The sequence below is a fragment of the Oryzias melastigma genome, linkage group LG12, assembly GCF_002922805.2.
Source record: "Oryzias melastigma strain HK-1 linkage group LG12, ASM292280v2, whole genome shotgun sequence".
NCBI lineage: Eukaryota > Metazoa > Chordata > Actinopteri > Beloniformes > Adrianichthyidae > Oryzias > Oryzias melastigma.
Window position 1 is genome coordinate 550,281 of NC_050523.1, and position 22,565 is coordinate 572,845.

General features: G+C 47.6%; 2 protein-coding genes across 5 annotated transcripts in view; both read left to right on the forward strand.

The window, feature by feature from the left end:
• The window catches only part of LOC112162930 (drebrin-like protein B), a 17,396-nt gene extending 4,425 nt beyond the window's left edge, over positions 1 to 12,971 (forward strand). For 2 of the 4 annotated variants that reach the window (XM_024298938.1, XM_024298939.1), the window contains exons 2-16: positions 1,690 to 2,082; positions 2,149 to 2,204; positions 4,314 to 4,426; positions 4,731 to 4,805; positions 4,897 to 5,040; positions 5,697 to 5,774; positions 5,850 to 6,001; positions 6,074 to 6,131; positions 7,819 to 7,884; positions 8,113 to 8,224; positions 8,296 to 8,499; positions 10,328 to 10,393; positions 10,461 to 10,543; positions 12,121 to 12,196; positions 12,782 to 12,971. In XM_024298938.1, coding sequence (XP_024154706.1) covers positions 2,000 to 2,082; positions 2,149 to 2,204; positions 4,314 to 4,426; positions 4,731 to 4,805; positions 4,897 to 5,040; positions 5,697 to 5,774; positions 5,850 to 6,001; positions 6,074 to 6,131; positions 7,819 to 7,884; positions 8,113 to 8,224; positions 8,296 to 8,499; positions 10,328 to 10,393; positions 10,461 to 10,543; positions 12,121 to 12,196; positions 12,782 to 12,918 — 1,503 coding nt within the window. In that variant the 5' untranslated portion in view covers positions 1,690 to 1,999 and the 3' untranslated portion in view covers positions 12,919 to 12,971. The remainder of the gene's footprint in view (positions 1 to 1,689; positions 2,083 to 2,148; positions 2,205 to 4,313; positions 4,427 to 4,730; positions 4,806 to 4,896; positions 5,041 to 5,696; positions 5,775 to 5,849; positions 6,002 to 6,073; positions 6,132 to 7,818; positions 7,885 to 8,112; positions 8,225 to 8,295; positions 8,500 to 10,327; positions 10,394 to 10,460; positions 10,544 to 12,120; positions 12,197 to 12,781) is intronic. The other 2 variants (XM_024298940.1, XM_024298941.1) reach the window with 2 other exon arrangements.
• Positions 12,972 to 13,566: 595 nt separating this feature from the next.
• On the forward strand, positions 13,567 to 16,409 carry zgc:86599 (uncharacterized protein LOC415253 homolog). Its single transcript, XM_024298942.2, has 4 exons — positions 13,567 to 13,739; positions 15,581 to 15,651; positions 15,763 to 15,862; positions 16,103 to 16,409. Exons 1-4 carry the CDS (start codon positions 13,643 to 13,645, stop codon positions 16,213 to 16,215), a joined length of 381 nt encoding a protein of 126 aa, XP_024154710.1. The 5' UTR covers positions 13,567 to 13,642; the 3' UTR covers positions 16,216 to 16,409.
• Positions 16,410 to 22,565: the final 6,156 nt, after the last annotated feature.

Genomic DNA, 22,565 nt, shown 5'->3' on the forward strand with positions numbered 1-22,565 from the left:
GCTTCACACTGAGGAGCATTCACAAAGGTTCTGTTCAGAGGTTCTGTTCAGAGGTTCTGGACCCCCCCAGACTGTTAACAACCTCCGTCCACACGGTTTGTTGTGGAGCTCGTCCGTCGTCTTCTGTGGACAAAACTACAGAAGAAGCAGAAGTGTAGTGAAAAATCCAGAGAAGATTCAAACAGAACCATCGGTTCTGGACAAACGGGTCACAGTAAAAACAGGAACCAGAACCTGAACAAAATGAAGGAGGAAACAGGGTTAAAGAAGACAGAAGTTCTTTCTAGAGAAGGTTCAGTTCTTCATCCCGTCTGCAGCTCCGTTCTCTGAGTTCATGGGAAGAAAATGAAAATAAAGTTTTAATTTTTTGTTAAAATGTTCAGTTTGTTTCCCTGATTTAAAAATAAAATTCTTAATATTTTAAAACCTTTATTAACTTTATAGATCAACTTCCTCCTTTAATTTAATGGTTTTATTTCCTTTTGTTGCGTCCTAAACAACACCTGAAGCCACGCCCACAACCGCACAGGATGACGTTCGGGTGCTGGAGTGCAGGTGGGCGGGGCTTATGCTGGTCTGTGCGTCAGGATGACAGGAGCAGGGGGGGGGGGTCCCCCTCCAGCAGCATTACAGTAAATCTGACCCGACCAGAACCAACTCAGATTGTTAGAGCGCCTCAGGAGGAGAATCAGAACCAGATTAACACACACACACATGCAAACACACACACACACACACAAACACACACATGCAAACACACACACACACACACACATGCAAACACACACACACACACACCCCCACCCCGAAACATGCACAGACACCTACACACAAACACACAGATTAGCTGCCCGTGTTTGTAAATATGTGTGTCTAGGTGTGTTTGTCTGTGTGTGTGTAATTGTGTGTAATTGTGTGTATTTTTGTGTTTGTGTCTATCAATTTGTGAGTGTCTGCGTGATTGTGTGTCCGTGTTCATTTGTGTCGGGGTGTACTCGTGTGTGTAACATGGATTCATTTTCTATAATGGTCGTATTTCTCTCCGTGGATCCTCACGTTCCTTGAAGCTCTCCTGGTCTCCGTTCTCCTCTTCTTCGTTCTCCTGGTCTCCGTTCTCCTCGTCTCCGTTCTCCTGGTCTCCGTTCTCCTGGTCTCCGTTCTCCTGGTCTTCGTTCTCCTCGTCTTCATTCTCCTGGTCTCCGTTCTCCTGGTCTCCGTTCTCCTGGTCTCCGTTCTCCTGGTCTCTGTTCTCCTGGTCTTCGTTCTCCTGGTCTCCATTCTCCTCGTCTCCGTTCTCCTGACCGGTACCTGGAGCTTCAGGACCTTCCTGTGACAATCCACCATCTTTCTTCAAACGTTCTCGTGTTTCCTCATTTATCCTTCAACATTTTCACATTTTTACTTTTTTTAAACTAATTTTTTTAGTTGTTTTCCTCATTCATTCTTTGTTTTTTAAATATGTGACATTGAAATGCTCATGAGGGGGCGGGGCCTTTCGGTTAGCATTAGTCAGCTTTGGTGGGCGTGTCCCTGCAATTGTCAGCTAGCTCCTCCCACATATTTACCCATGTTTGGCTCTGATGTCACGCCTGTTTAACTGGTTTCAGGTCAGCCCAAAACAGAGCGGCGGGTCATGTGACCTCAGGTCTGTCCACCTGTCCTCTCAAACGTCTACCTGTGTGTCTGCAGGAGCAGGAAGCTCCTCTCAGGTGAGCGTCCTGCTGACAGACGTCTGAGACGTAACCGGACAGATCTGAGCTTCCTCGTGGGTTTTTCCTGCTGGTGGATGAAGGTGTGGAAGGGGGCGTGACCTCTGGAAAAATGCGGCCTGTCAGGTTTGGGTCCTCTGACCTGACGGGTCGGAAGCATCGCGGCAGAGTCATATCCGTCCGTCTGCTCGCAGACTCCAGAGGTTTTCTCCAAACTACAGTTTAATCTCAGCCGGATTAGCTGATCTTCATCCTGACGCCGTCCTGATCCTGAAGACACCTGGACCAAGATGACCGTCAACCTGAGCAAGAACGGTCCGGCACTGACGGCGGCTTACCAGGAGGTGGTGGACGGGAAATCCAGCACAAACTGGTGAGTGTGAGGAGGAGGAGCGATGAAGACGGGCTGAAGCTTCATCCTCATCTTCCTCCGTTTCAGGGCCTTGTTCACCTACGAGGGGAACAGCAACAACCTGCGCCTGGCAGAGAAAGGAGGTGAGGCCTGAGGAGGAGCAGCTGCTTCCTGTCTGCGCAGACGGAGGAGCTGCTGGTTTGTTTGGAGTAAACAGAGTTCTGAGAGTCAACAGGCGAAGTGGGCCAGGAACCGGGTCGGTCCAGAGCTTCAGAACACGTGTCAGAAAGTGAAACATCTCAGCTGATCACAGGAAACCTAAACAATCTGATTTTAAAAACAGTGATCATGATCTCTGAGTGATCACTCTGATCGGTTTGAGGAGCAGATCTTCATCACGTCTAAGCTCTCCTCCTGATGGAGATGAACGTGGATCTGTTCATCGTCTCTGCTTGTTGGAAGGTTCATGTTCCTGCAGGATGTTCTGGATCCAGAGAATCGTGAAGAATGAGGACCAGAGAAAGTTTCTGTTTGAAGCAGCAGATCTCAGACGGGCGTCATGACCCGGTCTGAACCCAGCAGAACCTGCTCCAGGATGTGCAGACGTGAGGAATCACAGCTTTAGAGATGAAACGAGAGAAGAACGAGTGTCTCCATTCCTGAAGCAGATCCAGGAAAGGAAGCATCTGAAACTCGATACAGATGCTTCAGGTTTCCTTCAAGCAGAAACGGGTACAAACTCAGCTTCACGACGGGAGCAGAGATGATGAAGAAGGACCTCCGTCCATGTCTGCTCCGGAGATTCAATTCAGTCCAATTCACTTTTATTTATACAGCCCAATGTCACAAAAGAATCGCCTCATTGGGCTTCATGCTGGTGACTGAAAAGAAGAAGGTTAGTCATAAAATATAAACAATCGTTAACTACTAAACTAAACTGGTTATCCCCGTCCTTAGACCCTCCATTCCGGTAAGGAAAAACCCCTAAAAAAACCTGATTCAGGAAAAAAAGAGGATCTCCACGTGAAGGAGAGATCCTATCCCAGGACGGACAGGAGATTTACCAGGACTGAAGAGGAATTAGCTTATCTAACTCTGTAACTACGTATTTGAATAGAGTTCAACCAGAAAGAACTGGGGGACAGGTGGGGGCGAGGTCCACAGCCATGATGAGCCAGAGGCGGGGTCCGCGGCCAAGTAGAGCCAGAGGCAGACGAGCCAGAGGCGAGGTCCACTGCCACGATGAGCCAGAGGCGAGGTCCACTGCCACGATGAGCCAGAGGCGGGGTCCACTGCCAAGACAAGCCAGAGGCAGACGAGCCAGAGGCGAGGTCCACAGCCATGATGAGCCAGAGGCGAGGTCCACTGCCACGATGAGCCAGAGGCGGGGTCCGCGGCCAAGTAGAGCCAGAGGCAGACGAGCCAGAGGCGAGGTCCACTGCCACGATGAGCCAGAGGCGAGGTCTACTGCCACGATGAGCCAGAGGCGAGGTCCATGGCCAAGACGAGCCAGAGGCGGGGTCCACGGCCAGGTAGAGCCAGAGGCAGACGAGCCAGAGGCGAGGTCCATGGCCAAGTACAGGAGCACAGAGGATCCACTAGGAATCACTCCCACTCTGAGATGCGAGATGACAACCCAGAAGTGCAGTCCTTGGTCAAGAACAGGAGCACAGCCGATCAACCAGGAATCTCTCCCACTCTGAGATGTGAGTATATGAGCCAGAGGCAGGGTCCACGGCCAAGACAAGCCAGAGGCGCAGTCCACAGAACAAGAACAGGAACACGGGTAATCCACCTGAAATCTGAATGCCTCTTTCCCGCTCCCCCGGAGGAAGTGGGAAAGAGGAACAACACCTGAATCACACTGCACCAAACAGAAGCCCAGATAGTTAAATATAATAAAGAAAAGAGGAGAGGTGAAGTAAATGAGAGCCTCAGAGCTGATGTGGATGATGAGGAATCAGGGATCATTTGAAGATCATCTTAGTGATTGTTCTGTCGTCTTCCTTCAGTTCCAGTGTGCATCCATGAGGAGAGATGAAAGCAGATTTCTGATGAGAGAGCAGATCTGTGAGCTGCTTCTATCACAGAACTTTCCATCATGTTCTTCTTCTCTGTGGGATGGTCTCAGAAAGCGTCTAGAAAACTCCTCTAGAAGTGACGTGGGCCTTCAGGAACCCTGGAGAACGCAGGTGTTGGTCAGACGTTGTGTCGATGCAGCTCCAGGCTGAAAGGTTTTGACGTTCCTGCAGACGGAGGTCTGGAGGAGCTGCTGGAGGAGCTGAACAGCGGGAAAGTGATGTACGCCTTCTGCCGAGTCCAGGACCCCAACTCCGGCCTGCCCAAATACGTCCTCATCAACTGGGTGAGGCCCTCTCCACCTCACTAACCGTTTGGGGGTTTTACCTCCTCTGTGAGTTTCTGTCATTTCCTAAAATAATTTACATGTTTTTGGCATCCATGAAGACAGTTTGTGTTTGAGCTGAGAAGTCTTTAACATACTGAAACTTTTCAACCGTTAACAGGATAAATCCAGTAGATTGTGAAGGAAAAAAGCGGATCATCAAGCCGCTTTTTTCCTTCACAATCTATTGGATTTATCCTGTTAACACTTGAAAGGTTACAGTAAATCAAAGACCAGAAACTCTGGAGTTTGTGAATCTGTGCAGACAGGTGAAGGGGTGGCGGACTCGCGGAAAGGACTCTGTGCCAACCACGTGAGCTCGGTGGCCTCGTTTCTCAAGGTGAGTCCAAGCATCTGTTCCATGTTGAAGAGACGTCTGTCCAACCACACAGACGCCGTTCCTCCCCTCAAACCTCAAACTGTTGCTGCAGGGGGCTCACGTGACCATAAACGCCCGCACCGAGGACGACGTGGAGCCCGAGACCATCCTGGGGAAAGTGGCCAAGGCGTCCGGAGCCAACTTCAACTTCCACAAACAAACGCAGAACTACAGAGACGCTCCCAGAGGACCCGTGGTGAGAAGACCCTCTTAAAAACACAGAAACAACCTTTAAAAAAAGGAGAAGGACAAACTCTGGAACTTTTCTCTGGAAAAAGAAGAAAAATGATCATCAGTTCTGCTGAAGCAACAAAGAAAACTGAGATTTTAATAAATGTGTGGAAACCATCAAATGTAAATAAACCAACATTCAGTCGTCATGGAGATCACTGAATAAAAACAAAATATTCACCATTTAAGTAAAGAAATGTCAAAATATTTGCCTGATATATCAACCATAAAAAGAAGAAGGGAACCAATAAAACAAATCTCATTGTGAAGAAAATTCTGTCTGAAAAAGAAAAACAAAAAGACATTTTTAACAAACAAACGACTCGAATATCCAAAGAATTCAAATCATTTTGAATCATCTAAAGTGCATGAAGTTGAATTAAACAAATACCCTCACAGTAATGTGTCTGGATGGAGGAGATAACAGTTTCTATCCTGTTCGCATCAGAGATGAACGTTTCTATTTTTTCCAAGTTGGTTCTGATCATCAAACGGGTTCAAACTGGATCTGAACATGTCTTTGTGGTTCTTTTGGATTCTGTCTCTGTGAGAGCATCCCACCGATCACGTCTGACAAACGAGAATCGGACCTTCAATAACCCGGTTCTGCTGGTTCCTCAGGGATCTGTGTACCGGAAAGTCAACGCCGTGGAGGAGATCCAGCAAACCAAGAAGGACGACTTCTGGGTCCAGACTCAGGTGAACATCGTGATGTCATCAGCGAACCGTCCTGGAGAACCGACCGTCCTCCAAACACCACCTCCTGCTTTTCAGAGGGACGAGGAGATCCGGAGGAAGGAGGAGAGCAGGAGAGCCGAGCAGGAGAGGCAGAGGATGGAGAGGGAGATGAGGGAGCAGGAGGAGCGGCAGGCGAAGGAGAGGGAGAGGAGAGCCAATGAGAGGAACCAGCAGATCGAGCGGGAGAGGTGAGTCCAAAGAGGTGAGTCCACTCAGAACCTCTCGGTGAGCAGAAGACTTCACGTTTGCTCTCCTGACAGGGTTCTCCAGAAGAAGAGGGAGGAAGAGGAGCGAGAGAAGGAGCAGCAGAAGCAGCAGGTGAGATAAGACGCAGCTCTGACCTCCTCCCGACTAGGATTGGCTTTTATGCGGTTCTTTGGTTTTGGTTCCTGATCAGTACCAATTTCAGTACTTCAGTAATGACGTTTGGTTGAGACTTCTGCCTCAGGAATTGACGTTTTGAGTGTCGTCGTTTTTTTGACGTGCTGATTGTTCCTGTTGAATCAGAGCTCCACAACCTCTGAGCCGCAAACCGGCGGCCCCGCCCCTCTTTCACCGTCGAATCCGCTACTCGCCGCCTGTCAAACATGTGATCCTGAGCTGGTCTGAGGGTTAAAGGGGTTTAATCTCACTGTGTGACAGCCACTTCCAGGGTGTTTCTGTGTCTCTGTGACTGAGTTTGAAGTCTGTTCTGCTTTAACCAAATAGGGGGGAAGAATAGTGGACTTTTACTTGTATTGTTGTCCCCACGAAAACAAGTAAAATATCACAGGAGCCCCCATTCCCCTGCTCCGCGCTCCGTGCTTCTTGCTTGGCGGTCCCCGCTCCCCGGTTCCCCGCTCCCTGGTTCCCTGCTCCCTGGTTCCCCCTCCCCGGTTCCGTGCTCCCCGGTTCCCCGCTCCCCGGTTCCCCGCTCCCCGGTTCCCCGCTCCCCGGTTCCGTGCTCCCCGGTTCCCCGCTCCCCGGTTCCCCGCTCCCCGTTTCCCCGCTCCCCGGTTCCCCGCTCCCCGGTTCCGTGCTCCCCGGTTCCCTGCTCCCCGGTTCCCTGCTCCCCGCAGCGGCTGTCTCTCTCACGGCGTACTGAGCGAGCTCCGCTGACATCCAGGAGGTTGTCTGCAGCCACAGAACCGTGGCGCTGCGACAGGACAGAAACTCTGGTATTGGATCAGTTTTACCCGCTGATCTGGTCACCAAAAACGTCACACGCCCAAAACTGAGTTCCTGATTGGCTGATGCGACGCAGCGACCTGTCAAACTGATCTGCTGTGAAATGCAGCCAGACATTCCACTCTCGTGCTCGTCTGAGCCCGCCCACTATCACAGGAAAGGCAGAATGATTGGCTAGAACTTCAAAGTACTGAAGAGAGTAGAAGTGATTGACATGTCCAAAGATAAATAGACCTTTAATGAAACTACAAACTGAAACGCAGCACCGTTTGCAGCAGCTTCTTTGTGTTTCGGTGTAAATCTTCAGTTTCCGGCTCGACTCCTGACTCCTCTGAGCCCGAAGGATAAAGAGGGTCGAGCTGATGGTCGGATGCTCCTTTGGTTTAACAAGAACTCGTTTTAGTTTGTCTCTGAACTCTTCCTCATTCTGAGTTTTCTGACCCGAAGAACTCGACACAAAAACAGAAACAAGCAGAGATCCAGCAGAACCTTCAGAGTTCCTGGAGCAAACGCTCCTTCAGTGTTTGTTAGAAAAACGTCTCTTCTTTTGAGAAAAGGTTTCTATTGGCAGCAGCTTTTCAAAATAAAAGCCTTTTTCTTTCTTCATGTTGGAAGATCCAAACTACACTTTAGTGTTGGTTTGATATCAGAGTCGTTTCTGTGGGACGTCCTCCTCCTCTTCCTCCTCTTCCTCCTCTTCCTCCTCTTCCTCCTCTTCCTCCTCTTCCTCCTCTTCCTCCTCTTCCTCCTCTTCCTCCTCCTCCTCCTCATCATCAGTTTGTTGTCTCATGAGAACCGTTTTCATTTTGTTCTAAACTTTTATGTGAAATGATTTTAGATCCAAGAGGAAAACAGAAGCAAAGTGACGGGGATCAACGCGGCGGCGTCCGTGCAGAAAGCTAACGTGAGTGACCTGAGCTCGTTTCCATGGCGATTCCTCTGCAGACCGATGCTCTGGGTTTGTTTTACTGTGACAGGATCATTCCAGTAGATTGTGACTGGAATGATCCTGTTAACAAGATACGTTAAAGATTTGTGTTCAGTCGTCACCGGCGACGCCTCAGGTGTTAAAGGGTTTAAGAGAAATCTTTGAGTTTTGACGTTTTTTTCGATTTCCTGTGTTTCCTCCCAGGAGGCGAAGTCGCTGATTTCTCAGAGATCCTTCAATCCCAAAGACATCTTCAAGCAGAGGGAGCAGAGCTTCAAGGCCAGCACCAGCCTGCCCCCCGCCTCCTCCAGACCCGGTAAGCATCAGCCCCCCCAGGAGGAAGCGGCAGCTTCAGCAACAGCTCACCTTTACCCTCTGACCCCCCAGGGAAGCTGCAGAGTCCGTTCCTGTCCCAGAAGTCGTTTGAGAGGGAAGTGCTCCCCAAGTCTCAGAGTCCCCCCGCCCCCATCGTGCTCCCGACCCCCCCTGTGAAGGCCCCGTCTCCGGTCTCACCTGCCTCACCTGTGCTGGCCCCCGCAGCAGTGTCCTTCACACCTCCACAGCTCCCGGTCTTTCCTGTCCAGTCTGCAGGTCAGAACCTCCTGCAGTCATGAAGGTCTGGAGGTCTCAACCTGCTGATGGAGCCAGAACCAAACCAGAACCAGAACCAGAGAACCACAAAACTCTTAGAAAATCCAGATTTAACTGCAGAGAACATCTGATTGATTTCAGGATCTGTCCTCAAAGTCTCTGCTGCTAACAGATCTGATAACCGATAACTGAACTGGTCAGGTGACAGAACCAGAACCCGTCTCAGAGCAGCTTCTCAGTCAAAGTGTCACAAGGTTCCTCCTGGTTCTGGTTCTGACCATCGGAGTGGATTTTCTGATGATTTCTATAGAGCATTAAACACAGAGAAATCATTTAAAGACTTACGTCTGTAGATGTGGAAACATCTGAAACATCTGAATCATCTGAAGTATCCAAAGCTTTAGAATCATCTAAAGATTTTGAAAAATCTGAATCATCTAAATTATCTGAAGATTTTTAAGCTTCTGGAGTTTTTTAAGTATCTAAAGCTTTTTTGAGCTTTTGAAGTATCTGAATCATCTGAATAGTCTGAAGATATTTTAGATTCTGAAGCTTCTGAAGCATCAGAAGCTTTTGAATCACCACAGCTGAATTGTGTCAGAGGTGGAGCTGGGATGCAGGACTGTTATCATTACTGGAGCTGCAGATCAAGCAGTGAGATTTATGAAACGGTTTGACCAATCACAAAATTCAACTGTAATGCCTAAATCTGACCTGTAGGGGGCAACACACAGGTGGTTTTGACTATATTGTTAAGAATTAAAGTTTGTTTTAATTCATCAAAAAATTGACAATGACCAACTGACAGCTCCATTTATAGAGAAAAACAGTCAAAGTTAATTTAGGGTTTGGTCACCCTTTGGGCTGCACGGTGGCGCAGTGGTTAGCGCTCTCGCCTCACAGCGAGAAGGCCCCGGTTCGACTCCCGGCTGGGACCTTTCTGTGTGGAGTTTGCATGTTCTCCCCGTGCATGCGTGGGTTTTCACCGGGGACTCCAGCTTCCTCCCACCGTCCAAAAACATGCTTCATAGGTTCATTGGTGACTCTAAATTGTCCCTAGGTGTGAATGTGAGAGTGAATGGGTGTGTGATTGAGGCCCTGAGACAGACTGGAGACCTGTCCAGGGTGTACCCCGCCTTCGCCCTTCAGTAGCCAGGATAGGCTCCAGCACCCCGCGACCCCGAAAGGGAAGAAGCGGTCAAGAAGATGGATGGATGGTCACCCTTTAAGCTTCTGAATCATTTGAAGATTTGTTAGCTTCTGAAGCTTCTGAAGCTTCTGAAGCTGAATTTTCACAGCTTCTGTTTATTGTTAATTCTAAAAAGATTACGCGATGTTAACCCATAAAGACCCAGACCTATTTTTCCTAGATGATAAAATTAAATGGAATAAACCACAAACCAAGTAGACCACCTAATGGATTTCTGATGTCTGACACTGGTGTCACCGTGGGTTCTCTTGGGTGAAAATGTGGAATGATGGTTTGAATCTCTGCTAAACCTTTAAAGTAATCTGTTGGGATCAAAGATGACTCTAAACTTGTATTCCTTGCGGTTCTTTTGGACTGTTGGGATGACAGAACGCACAGATCATGTCTGGATGAAAACCCACAGCGCCTCTTCTGGCGCCACCAGACCCGGTTCAAACTCCAGCATCAGTCCTGGTTCTGCTCTATGGCAGAGAAACCAAATAGTTGATATATTCCACAGAATCCTATTGCATCTGATCATCTGGATGATCAGAATAATCTGAGTTGTGTTACAACAATCAAAGTGTTGAAGTTCAGCTCCGTGTGGATCAAACTGAAGGTCTCCCGTCTCTGCTGCAGAAGTCTCTTACCCTGATGAGGAGGAGTGGTCTGATGAGTTTGATGATGATGCAGCTGATGATGCAGGTAAGACTGCAGTCATGTGACCTGAAGCCATTTCTGATAGAACTCTTAAACTTTGTTGTTGTTGCAGAACCTCTGAGCTCAGAGCCGTACGAGGCGCCGGTCGACCCCCACGAGAACCTGTACCAAAACACCGAACCGGCTGAATACCAGGTGAGTCCAGACCGTCGTTATCTTATGGAAGTTCACAAATATGAAAGCTCAACATCTAGAACATCATAAGAGAAACAAAACCACAGCGAATGGTTACTAGAACCACTGAAGATTCAAACATTGAACTGTCCCCCGTGTTCGGGACTGTATAACAATCAGACGTGAGGCGCGTCTCTTGGAATAGAACCGTCTGTAGAACCGTCTGTAGAACCGTCTGTAGAACCGTCTGTGGAACCGTCTGTAGAACCGTCTGTAGAACCGTCAGTGGAACCCTCAGTGGAACCGTCTGTGGAACCATCTGTAGAACCGTCTGTAGAACCGTCCGTAGAACCGTCTGTAGAACCGTCTGTGGAACCGTCTGTAGAACCGTCAGTGGAACCGTCAGTGGAACCGTCTGTGGAACCATCTGTAGAACCGTCTGTAGAACCGTCCGTAGAACCGTCTGTAGAACCGTCTGTAGAACCATCTGTAGAACCGTCTGTAGAACCATCTGTAGAACCGTCTATAGAACCGTCTATAGAACCGTCTGTAGAACCGTCAGTGGAACGGTCTGTAGAACCGTCCGTAGAACCGTCTTTAGAACTGTCTGTGGAACCGTCTGTAGAACCGTCTGTAGAACCGTCTGTAGAACCGTCTGTAGAACCGTCTGTAGAACCGTCTGTAGAACCGTCTGTAGAACCGTCTGTAGAACCGTCTGTAGAACCGTCTGTAGAACCGTCTGTAGAACCGTCTGTAGAACCGTCTGTAGAACCGTCTGTAGAACCGTCTGTAGAACCGTCTGTAGAACCGTCTGTAGAACCGTCTGTAGAACCGTCTGTAGAACCGTCTGTAGAACCGTCTGTAGAACCGTCTGTAGAACCGTCTGTAGAACCGTCTGTAGAACCGTCTGTAGAACCGTCTGTAGAACCGTCTGTAGAACCGTCTGTAGAACCGTCTGTAGAACCGTCTGTAGAACCGTCTGTAGAACCGTCTGTAGAACCGTCTGTAGAACCGTCTGTAGAACCGTCTGTAGAACCGTCTGTAGAACCGTCTGTAGAACCGTCTGTAGAACCATCTGTAGAACCGTCTGTAGAACCGTCTGTAGAACCGTCTGTAGAACCGTCTGTAGAACTGTCTGTGGAACCGTCTGTGGAACCGTCTGTAGAACCGTCTTCAGAACCGTCTTTAGAACCGTCTTTAGAACCCTATGTAGAACCGGCTGTGGAACCGTCTGTGGAACCGTCTGTAGAACCGTCTGTAGAACCATCTGTAGAACCACCTGTAGAACCGTCTTTAGAACCCTCTGTAGAACCGGCTGTGGAACTGTCTGTGGAACCGTCTGTAGAACCGTCTGTAGAACCGTCTGTAGAACCGTCTGTAGAACCGTCTGTGGAACTGTCTGTGGAACCGTCTATAGAACCGTCTATAGAACCGTCTATAGAACCGTCTGTGGAACCGTCTGTAGAACCATCTGTAGAACCGTCTTTAGAACCGTCTTTAGAACCGTCGGTAGAACTATCATGCAGTACCGTGAGGTCCAGACTGACACGTTACCCTCTGTATCTGCTGAGCTGAATGAAGTGCTGTGATGTTTGCAGGATCAGGACTGGAATGAGCAGGAACCAGAATCCGGTCTGGGTCTGCGTGCCAGAGCTCTGTACGACTACCAGGCCGGTAAGTTCTGTGGAGCTCTGCTGCTTCCAGTGCAGAACCTTCTGGAGTCGTGATGGTCATAACAACTGCAATAATAACAAAACTAACGTTATCGATAATAATAGAGTCTGTTGTAGAGTCACTAAATGTAACATTGTTGTAAAACAGGAACCAGATTCTGAGAAAGTCTATTTAGAAAGGAAATATAAGAGTTTTTGGTTGGGAAAAAGATGCTATAAATGAGAGAAACTTGTGAAAAATATTTGGACAAACAATATATAAAAAATATGAAAACAAAGGAAGAAACACGAGAAATGCAGAAGATAATCACATTTGGAAAGAAAATGTGAACATTTGAAAAGTTTGTAAACAGACAGAACAAGAAACTACAGAAAAATGATTCAAACAAGGAGAAAATGAACAAAAAATAGAAAACATTTAGAAAGATAAAAGTTATAGTGAAAAAACAAAAAGTAAAGAAATAAGTGCAGACAGTCTGAAGAAAGCTGGTCCAGAGATGGTGTGAGGAAGAAGCTGCAGAGCATCCCTGATGAGGAAGAGGAGGAGACTTGGTTCTAACAGAAGCTTCTTACCTGTTCTCCACAGCGGATGAATCGGAGATCACCTTTGACCCCGATGACATCATCACCAACATCGAGAAGATCGATGAGGGCTGGTGGAGGGGGGTGGGGCCAAGCGGGAATTATGGGTTGTTTCCCTCCAACTATGTGGAGCTTCTGTAGGTTCCTTAAACGCTGGTTTGTCAGAAATCTTCAACAATAAAGGAATAGTTCAAGCTGTGGCAGATCTTATTTTGAAAATATTGACAGAAAGTTCACGTTCTGTCAAATCCACGACAGAAAGGTTATCTTCTGGGCCGTTTTTTGGTGTGAAGAGTGAGACCCTCTGATTGAATGGTGACCACCAGGATAAACCTTCAACCTATCAGTTGGGATAGGCTCCAGCAACCCTGTGATCCTAAAAGGGATTCAGGGAATTAAGAAAATGGACGGATGTATGGATGGACGGATGGACGGATGTATGGAATGTATGGATGGACGGATGGATGGAATGTATGGATGGATGGATGGATGGAGGGACGGACAGATGGAAAGATGGATGGATGGATGATGGATGGATGAACAGATGGATGGACAGATAACCTGTGAGACTGATGTCTGCATGAATTAAATGAGAAACTATTGTTTGATGTTCATCACAGTCATTTTTATAATCTGTCCATCAGTCATTGTGTTCCTTAGTGTTTCTGTTCCAAGTTCATCAGAGATGGTTGTAAATGACAGAATCTATGAGAGAAGAAACAGGATGAGAGCCGAGGAACGTTGATTAAAGCTGAAGGACTCTGAAAGTGCAGCTCCGCGTCGGAGCAGCAGGGGGCGCCGCTGCGAAACACCGGAAGCACTGACAAACGAAGAAGAAAAGCGGCTTATACGCAGGAGGAGAAACATGGCTGCAAGGTTACTGCTCCGCTCAGGCTTCAGAGCCGCCGCCGCCTGCCGGGCCGCCCGGGTCCCGGTTCCGACGCGCAGCATGGCGGCAGGAGGTGAGAACCGCAGCGGCACAAAAGGCGCCAGTTTGGGGGGAAACGTGGCGTTAGGACAAGGTCGCTCCTCCTGTCCGCCCGCGGAGCGCTTCCGGCTCCTACCGAGGCCGAGCTGCGCTCCTAAAGGAGAAGAGATGATTCTATTGGGTTCTTCTCGGCTCTGGGGATGTTCGGTTCCGACAATCAGTTGACCCCGAACCATTTTAAGAAGAGCATCAACCCCAAATAGGTCAGAGTTAGCATTAGCTTAGCATCGTCAGCGCTGACAGTGAGAGGTCAAAAGACTTCTTACAGAAGAAACGGGAATAAAAGTGACGGTTCTGATGGTAAACGGGTCGGTGAACAAACGAACATTCGCGGTTCGGTCACGATTTTTAGATCTTTTAAGAGTTTTGGTGAAACGTAAAAATACTGCATCAGAATTTCCCATCATGCCTTGGTGTGCCGGTCTAGCTCGGGTTTATTTTTATTTAAGTTCACATCAATATTTCTTTATTTTCTTCAGAGCGTTAAATTACAATGATACAATTATTTATCTTTCTTTCTCATCTCGTAAAATGTAATTCAGAGCAGACCGGTTCACAAAAATAGCAGTGCGCGTTGAATTCTGGGAGAGGTCAAAGGTGAAGGCCATATATATATATATATATATATATATATATATATATATATATATATATATATATATTTGCTCCAACTGAAACATCTGCAGCAAAACACTCATTACTACTAAAGATCAGCCCGTGACGTCATCGGCGACCATATAGACATTTACTGTCAGTTTAATGACTTACAGTGTTTGTACATATGGCAGTCAGGGTGAATCCTGCCTGTATATGGTGATAAACTGCTCTGTATCTCATTAATGATCCGTCATGGTTGCGTTCTGTGGTTCATCCTGGGATGACTGATGTCAGCTGATGGTGGCGGTCCAAGCTTCAGAGCTGCAGACTGAATCGTTTTCTGTCATGCAGAGATGTTTCCTGAAGCATTCTGATCTGTTACAGAGATTTAAAGAATATTGTACGTCTTTAATAAGGACATAAATCAAATCTAGGACCTTCCATGAGGCGTATTTAACCTTCGTCTGTAATATAAGTTGTGTCTCATGGAGGCCTGATGATGAAACGGACAAAATCACAACTCTTCTGTGTGAATTCTCCAGTTCAGTTCTGGACCTGTCTAATTCTTGGCATTCATGCCTCAATCCTCCGTCGGTCGGATCACAGGTGTTTCCGTCTCACCTGTCCCACAGGAAACCGCTCTTCATTCATGCACTGACCCACCGGCGGGAAAACCGCCTGTCCAGTAACTTGACCTTTGAGCACGTATCGCGAACGGCCATGTTTGCTGTCTAATGAGGCCTTGACCTTTGACCCCACACATTCGGTCTTATCTGGGAGCGGTCTATTGAACTGATGCACGTGTTCAGTTTCTATCTTCTTACTGTGGAGGGAAAACAAACGGTTGGAGTCGTCGGTTCAGCTCATAGCCGTGAGGATGTCCTCCGATCTTCTCTCAGACCGTGAATCGTGTCTCTGTCCCTCCAAACCGTCACAGCGTTTGGGGAAAAGCGTTTCTCAAATCCAGCATTCAGGACTTCTCAGCCGGTTTGTGTTCACGGATCTGTCTTTGGATCAGTCGTCTGGCCTGAACGGATCCGTCTTTGGATCAGTCGTCTGGCGTGAACGGATCCGTCTTTGGATCAGTCGTCTGGCCTGAACGGATCCGTCTCTGGATCAGTCGTCTGACGTGAACGGATCCGTCTTTGGATCAGTCTGGCGTGAACGGATCCGTCTTTGTGGTGCGGGAGGCGAGCTCAGCTCCTTCTGTGTCTGCAGGAATCCCCACAGACGAGGAGCAGGCCACCGGGCTGGAGAAGATCATCATGAAGGCCATGAAGGAGGGAACGGTAACTTCCCCACGACCTCCTCAGACCATCACGACTGGACTGTGATGGTCTGAGCAGATGTTCCTCAGGTTTCTGGTGTGGTCTTCATCCTCCTCTTCCTCCCTCCTGCAGGATCCCTACAACATGATGAAGCCCAAGAGCTTCGCCGGCTCCAAGGCCGACCCTCACCTGGTTCCCTCCATCACCAACAAGAGGATTGTGGGATGCGTCTGTGAGTTCCTTCAATGTCCTTCTTTTTATGTTTTCCTCTAAAAGAAGAATCCAAGGACTTGTAAAAAATATATTTGATTTCTCTGATCTTCTGTCATGTTAACTGTCGTTTCCGTTTAATTGAAACATTCAGACGTCTAAAGTCCTCTCAGGACTGTTCTGTGAAGGTTGCTCTTCCAGCTGGGTTCTGGTTCTGGCTCCGGTTCCAGGGTTCTGCTGACGTTCTCTCCTGTGTGTCCAGGTGAGGAGGACAACACCTCGGTGGTCTGGTTCTGGCTCCATGAAGGCGAGGCCCAGCGCTGCCCGTCCTGCGGCTCCCACTACAAGCTGGTTCCTCACGAGCTTCCTCACTAACTCCTCCTCCTCATCGTGGTTGTTCTGCCCTTTTGGGCTCGGTGTGTTTTCTGGTTTTCTGTTCCGTCTCAGAACTTGACCTGGGTCTCAGCTTCATGTTACATTCCCTCACAGCGTTTACACCCCCTCTACTCTGAACCATGTTACACTCGGACCACTGAACTCCTCATGGAACAATAAAGTTCTGACTCTGATGTGGCTCCGCCTCCTTTACTGAACTTTTCAGGTTTAAACTTCTGATTTCAGACGATAAGGTGAAGGATTGGGGGTTTCACCAGGAATTAGTCTGATCCCAGATTTTCCAATGGTTTTCATGATGGATTTAAGTTCAGCTTTAACCTGCAGAAAAAAACAGTTTTTAAAGATTCTTTTCAATCACATTTAGTAAAAGTAACTTTTTTACTTCAGTAAAGTTTTACTTTCATAACAGTTTTACATTCAAGGTCAATTCATCAAATTTACAAAACATAAATTGAATTTTTAATCTATAAATCATAAACCCAAAGAACTTTCCGGATCATTTCTCTGTTCTGGAGACTTTCAGAGCGGATCTTCAGATGGACGACTCGTTTAAATTCAACTTTCTCTGAATCCTGCAGCAGAAGATCTACATGTGGCTTCACTAAACTCTAGCCTGGACTTTATGTACAATCATACACTTTCATATACTAATATTGACTTTTATACATTTTTATACTCTGTTCATAGAGTAATATACATAGTATGTTACACATAATACATACACATAATTACATATTTTTAATTATAATTTGTTTATAAAACAATGTATATACTTTTATTTATGAACATATATTTACATACTTGTATATATATTTATATACTAATGCACATACTTTTACATAGTAAAATATATTGTTAAATCCTCATAGAGATATTTGTTAAAACTTTCCTTTTTAATTTAGACTCAAAGCATTTAAAGCGTCTATTCACACTTTGACCACTAGGGGGCGACGTGGGGTCAATGTTTGCTCCAAGGATACTTCTACACAGGCAGGCAATGCAGGAATCGAACCTGTGACCTTCTGAACCCTCACAGCTGCCATTCAGTGATGCCTCACTGCAGTCATGGCAGTAACCAGTCTGTGCAGCAGGGGGCGCCAGCCTCCACCGTGGGAGAAATCCAGACTGAAGCATGAAGTCCATCAGTTCTGACCGACCTGGTGAGACATTCTCCTTCAGGGGAGGAGCGTCCGTCAGTCACATGTTCTCCTTCAGTGTGGACAGCGCCCCCCCCCACCCCCACCCCCCCTTCACACCTGCAGATGTTCAGGTAGAAAGCTGCCGAGCATCTTTGACCTGCTGGTTGTCATGGAAACCATCAGGGAGGATGATTTCTGTTGTCAGGTTTCTCTGCGGCGTGAAGAGCAGACGTGGAGTTTTTGACTCAAACCACAGAAGGAACGACCCGAAAGCCCGCCAGCATCAGAACCAGCACCAGACAGACGGCCCTGAGCAGCAGCGTGCCGCAGCGAGGAGCCACATCCATCACCGCAGAGACCAAGGCCTCCGAGGCGTCAGAAACTGGATTTATTCAGCAGGAAGACATCAAAACCATCAGGATCAGACGGCGCCGCTCTCGGAATCAAACCTGCGGCTCATGAGGCGTCCGCTCCACCGTCTCCTCCTCGCTCTGCTGCAGACCTCTGAGCTGAAACAGGAAAACGGCACTTCTCTGAACTTCCTCCAGTCTGTTTCTGCTTGATGAAAAATGCAGAAGTCTTTCTGTTTGAAGACGTTCTTGGAAAGAAGATCCGATTCGTTCAGACCAAAACTGAAGAAATTCTTCTTCTTCCTGAAAGTCTGCAGCTGAATCTCTGCAGGATTCAGACTCTCTGAGGAGATGAGAAATATTCTGAAGTCATTTCAAAACATTTCCTTCAATGTTTTTACTTTTACTCCCCAAAACTGAGGAACAAAAAGAGCTGCGAGTCTCACAGAGGCTCTGTGGTCCATAAAACCTCCAGGAGGATCCATGTGAGGACTCTTGAACTGCATCCATGTATTATTGTTATTGTTTTTATATGTTGATGATGTGATAATGTCCTCTGGACACAAATGTTCCTCTTTTGACAGAATCATTCAAAAAAACAACGAATGAAGCGTTTTTGGAGGCGCGTGACAGACGCTCCACCACAGCTGACAGGAGAAGACTGAGGACAGATTTGAGGTCAGGTCAACAGGAAGTGCAGGTTTGCTCAGAGACGTGGTCCAAACGGCGTTCTGGAGTGGTACAGACCCGTCCAGTGTGTCCACAGGAACCAGAAGGAGGACAGTTTGTCCGGTTTAGATCAAGCAGAGGAGGGTCAGAGGGTCAGAGGGTCAGAGGTCGGAGTTTTCCAGAACTTTTCTGTCTCTGAATCCTCAGGGTCCGGTTCTTCTGGTGCCGTTTTGGCGGGACATCTCCAGAACCTTCAGGTCTTCTCTGACCTGCCTCACACAATCACACAGAGCTCAGAACCAGCTCCAGCAAATGGACTGGGTCTCCATGGCAACAGAGCTTTCTGCCCTCGACAGGACCAGCTCGGACTCTGTGATGCTTGTGGCTCGGCTCGCGGGGGAGGAGGAGAGTGGAGCTGTCATCTCCAGAACTTCTTTGATTCCCCGCCTTTTTCTATCTTCTTTGGTTCGGTTCTGGTCCAAGTCCCAGTTCTGCGGGTGGAGACACATGAGTCCCTTTGACATCACAAGCTGCTGACGGGTTTGCTTCACAATCACCACGAGGCGTTCGGGTCTGCAGGTTCTTGGGACGTTTCAGACTTGATGCTGCTTTCACTGACACCCTTTAAATCAGGAAATCCAAACACTTTTTCTGCTGCTTTAATGACGATAAACTCGCTTTGAAACCAACGATTTCCAGTGAATCTTGTTGAGTTCAGAGGTTCTCTGGGTTCAACATTTTCATATGGTTACCCCCCCCCCCCATGTTTTTGTTCCATTGTCTGCGATCTTTTTAAATAAAGTTTTTATTGACAACAGTTTGGTTTTTATCTCTATTTCATCCTTATTTATCCAGGCAGGTTAAGAATAAAGCTTTATTTACAGCTGCGGCCTGACAACAGGCAGGAGCTTTGAGAAGTAGAAGAAATAAAGTTTAATAGAATCAAATAAAAACAATCTAAACATAGAAAAACCTTAAAATCTCGTGTGACATCAGCATGTAACTTTATCGAGATGGGTTTGAAAATACAAATGTGCCCAATCTGAGAGTTTTTGTGAGAACACAAAACCGGATCCTCTTTCATGCTGGCCGAGATCCAGACCAGATCACCACCAGATCTGGACCAAATCAGGACCAGACCACGATCAGATCTGGACCAAATCAGGACATGATCCAGACCAGATCACTACCAGATCTGGACCAAATCAGGACCAGACCACGATCAGATCTGGACCAAATCAGGACATGATCCAGACCAGATCCGAACCAGATCACTCCCAGAGCACGACCGGATCCGGACCAGAAAACGACCGGATCACGACCAGATCAAGAATAGATAAAAAACAGATAATGACCAGATCACAACTAGATCACGACTAGATCTGCCTGTTCCAACCTGCTGCTTCACTTCTCCCCCTGATCTCTCTGTTGTTCTGAAGTTTTGACCCAGAGAACTGAAAATCCTTCTTCACCTTAATCTGACCTGATCTGGTCCAGATCTGTATCTGGGGGTGATCCGGTCTGTATCTGATTGTGATCTGGTTGGGATTTGGACCAAATCTGGGTGTGATCTTACTGTGATCTGGTGGTAATCTGGTCATAATCTTGTCCGGATCTGGTCCAGAAAGAAAAACCAAACCAAATGCATCCACAGGTGTATCAACATTCCAGTTTTACGCTAATGTCTTTAAAGTTAGAACTTTATTTTGAAAGAGAGAATCAAACTCTTAATGGTTTAAAGAACTCTTGTGGTTCGGTCCATTATTCTGAAGCCGTCGTGGTTCTGGTTCTCTTGCAGAAGTGCGTCCTAAAGGAGCCTTTCGTTTGGAGGGTTTCTCTGAAGAGTTTTTAGCAGAAACGAGGTTTTCATTGGAGGTGGTCTTGATGAGGTTTTAGGATTTTCATGACTCGTCCGTCATCCTTTAACCTCCTCTTTGGTCGTCCTCTACATCATCTCGCTTCTCCCCCTCTCAAACCCTCTCCATCTCTGCTCTGATCTCCAGATCATCTAATCCCTGATCCATCCACCGTCTTCCTCACCTTTCCTTTGGTCACCTGAAATCTTCCTGTTCCAACCTGCTGCTCCACCTTTTCCCAAACTCTGGTGTTCTGAAGAGTTAGCCCAAAGAACTGAACGATGAAAACAATCAGCAGCAGATCTTCTTCCTGTTTCGGCTGATGATGAAGAGGAGCTTCAGTGAATACTGAGAGCAGGAGGGGAACGTTCCAGTTCACCGTTTGATTATTCCTGATTCTGCAGCTCTCTCATCACTTTTTAATCCCTCAGTCTTTCTGTCTTCACGCAGTCTTTGAACGGCGGGAACAGCCTGAGGCGGCGCATGGCGAGGAGAGGAACCTCGGGGAGGGAGGGTGTCCTCTCCTTCATTCCTGGAAAGTTCTTCCCTCATTTCTGCGCCTCCTTTGTGTTTTTAGCATAACTTTACAGATTTAATCTCCTTTGATTAATGATGGTCGTTCTGCTGTGTGTGCAGCAGCCCCACTGCCTCATGGGAGCTGTGTCCGTCACGTCTGTCCAGCTGCAGCTCCAGAGGAAAACGTGTCTGAGTCGAGTCTCCATCTGCAGGACGAGGAGGTCATGCTGACAGGAAGAGGAGGCTCAATCGTTCTTCATCATTTCCCGCCGCAGCAGCTGAGCGCCGTGAAGAGGCTGGAGAGGTTCATGAGGGAGGAGTGAGAAGATCCAACCCGGTTCTGTCATCTACAGTCCAGAGAATTACCTGGAAACATCTAAAGAGGAAGTCCGTACGGAGCTAAACTGGAGCCGTAAATATTAGAAACCCAAAAAAAAAAAAAATATTGATGTTTGGCCAAAAAAAGTCAAAAGTCCAAAACTTTTTGCCATTCTAAGATAAACTTCATTGTTTTCTGCTTCTACGGTTCTGTTTTTGAGGTATCCAAACTCAAAATTTCTATTTCAAAAGTTTTTTTAAGTTTCAAATCTGTTTTTTTTACTCCTACAGGACAAAGTTTCACAGGTTCCTCCACCATTAGCCCCCTCAGCTGTAGAGCGTTTGGACCGCAAACATCACAGGCGGCAGAAGTCTTGCCGCTTTGCATTGTGGGTAGTGATGTTCTGTTGTCGTGTTTGTTGTGTTGTTGTTCCTCACAGCCTCTAAGATGACCTCGGTTCAAACCTGAGCCGCTAGAAATCTGTCCATCTCTGACCTCCACCTGCCCCAGGTGTGTGGGAGCTCCGCCTCCTCCTTTGATCCCCTGTGAGCGGCGCCGCAGACGACCTTGTTTGTGAGTCTGTTGTAAATAAATGAAGCGCAGCGGCCCAGTTTCTCCTGAGTTTGACAGGAGCCCTCCCACCTCCTCTCTGCTTCTCCTCCTGCTGAAGGGGGTGAGGAGCTCCTGATTGATGATGCATCTCCTGCAGGAGCAGGAGGAGGGGGGGGTCAGAGCGCCGAGGAGCAGGACGGGGGAGGGGGGGTCAGAGCGCCGAGGAGCAGGACGGCTGCTGTCGGGACACGGATCTCAGGAGAGACAGAAAGCATCTTGTGTCTCTGTGAAGAGGAGACCTTATTTTAGCCGCGGTGGTTCGTCGTCATGGCAACCGCAGAGAGAGACGAGGAGGCGTCTGTTCACAGTAATAGATCTGCAACCTGCTCATTTCTGGACCATCAGAACCAGAGACGGACCACTGCAGAACCAACTGCTGCAAGAACTTTCACCAGCAGGCAGAACAGTCTCAGACCGTCCAGAGGAGTCCAATCAACCAGAACTCTGATGAAGAACAGAACCCCTGAGGAGAACCGTCAATCAGAACTTTGATTACGCATCATCAAATCACACGCCAGGAACCGAGAAGAGAGGAGAACCTGAAATATTAGAGACCATCAGAGGAAAGCAGGTCTGGACCAGAACCACACCTGGATCAGACCAGAACCAAACCAGAACCACACATGGATCAGACCAGACCCAAACCTGGATATGATCAGAACCAAACCAGAACCACACCAGAACCACACATGGATCTGACCAGAACTGGATCGGAACCAGTTGAAATGATGGCCGTCTTTAATGTTACCATGCTCTATTCTGTTCTATTCTGTTCTATTCTATTCTATTCTATTCTATTCTATTCTGTTCTATTCTATTTTGTTCTATTCTATTCTATTCTGTTCTATTCTATTCTATTCTATTCTAT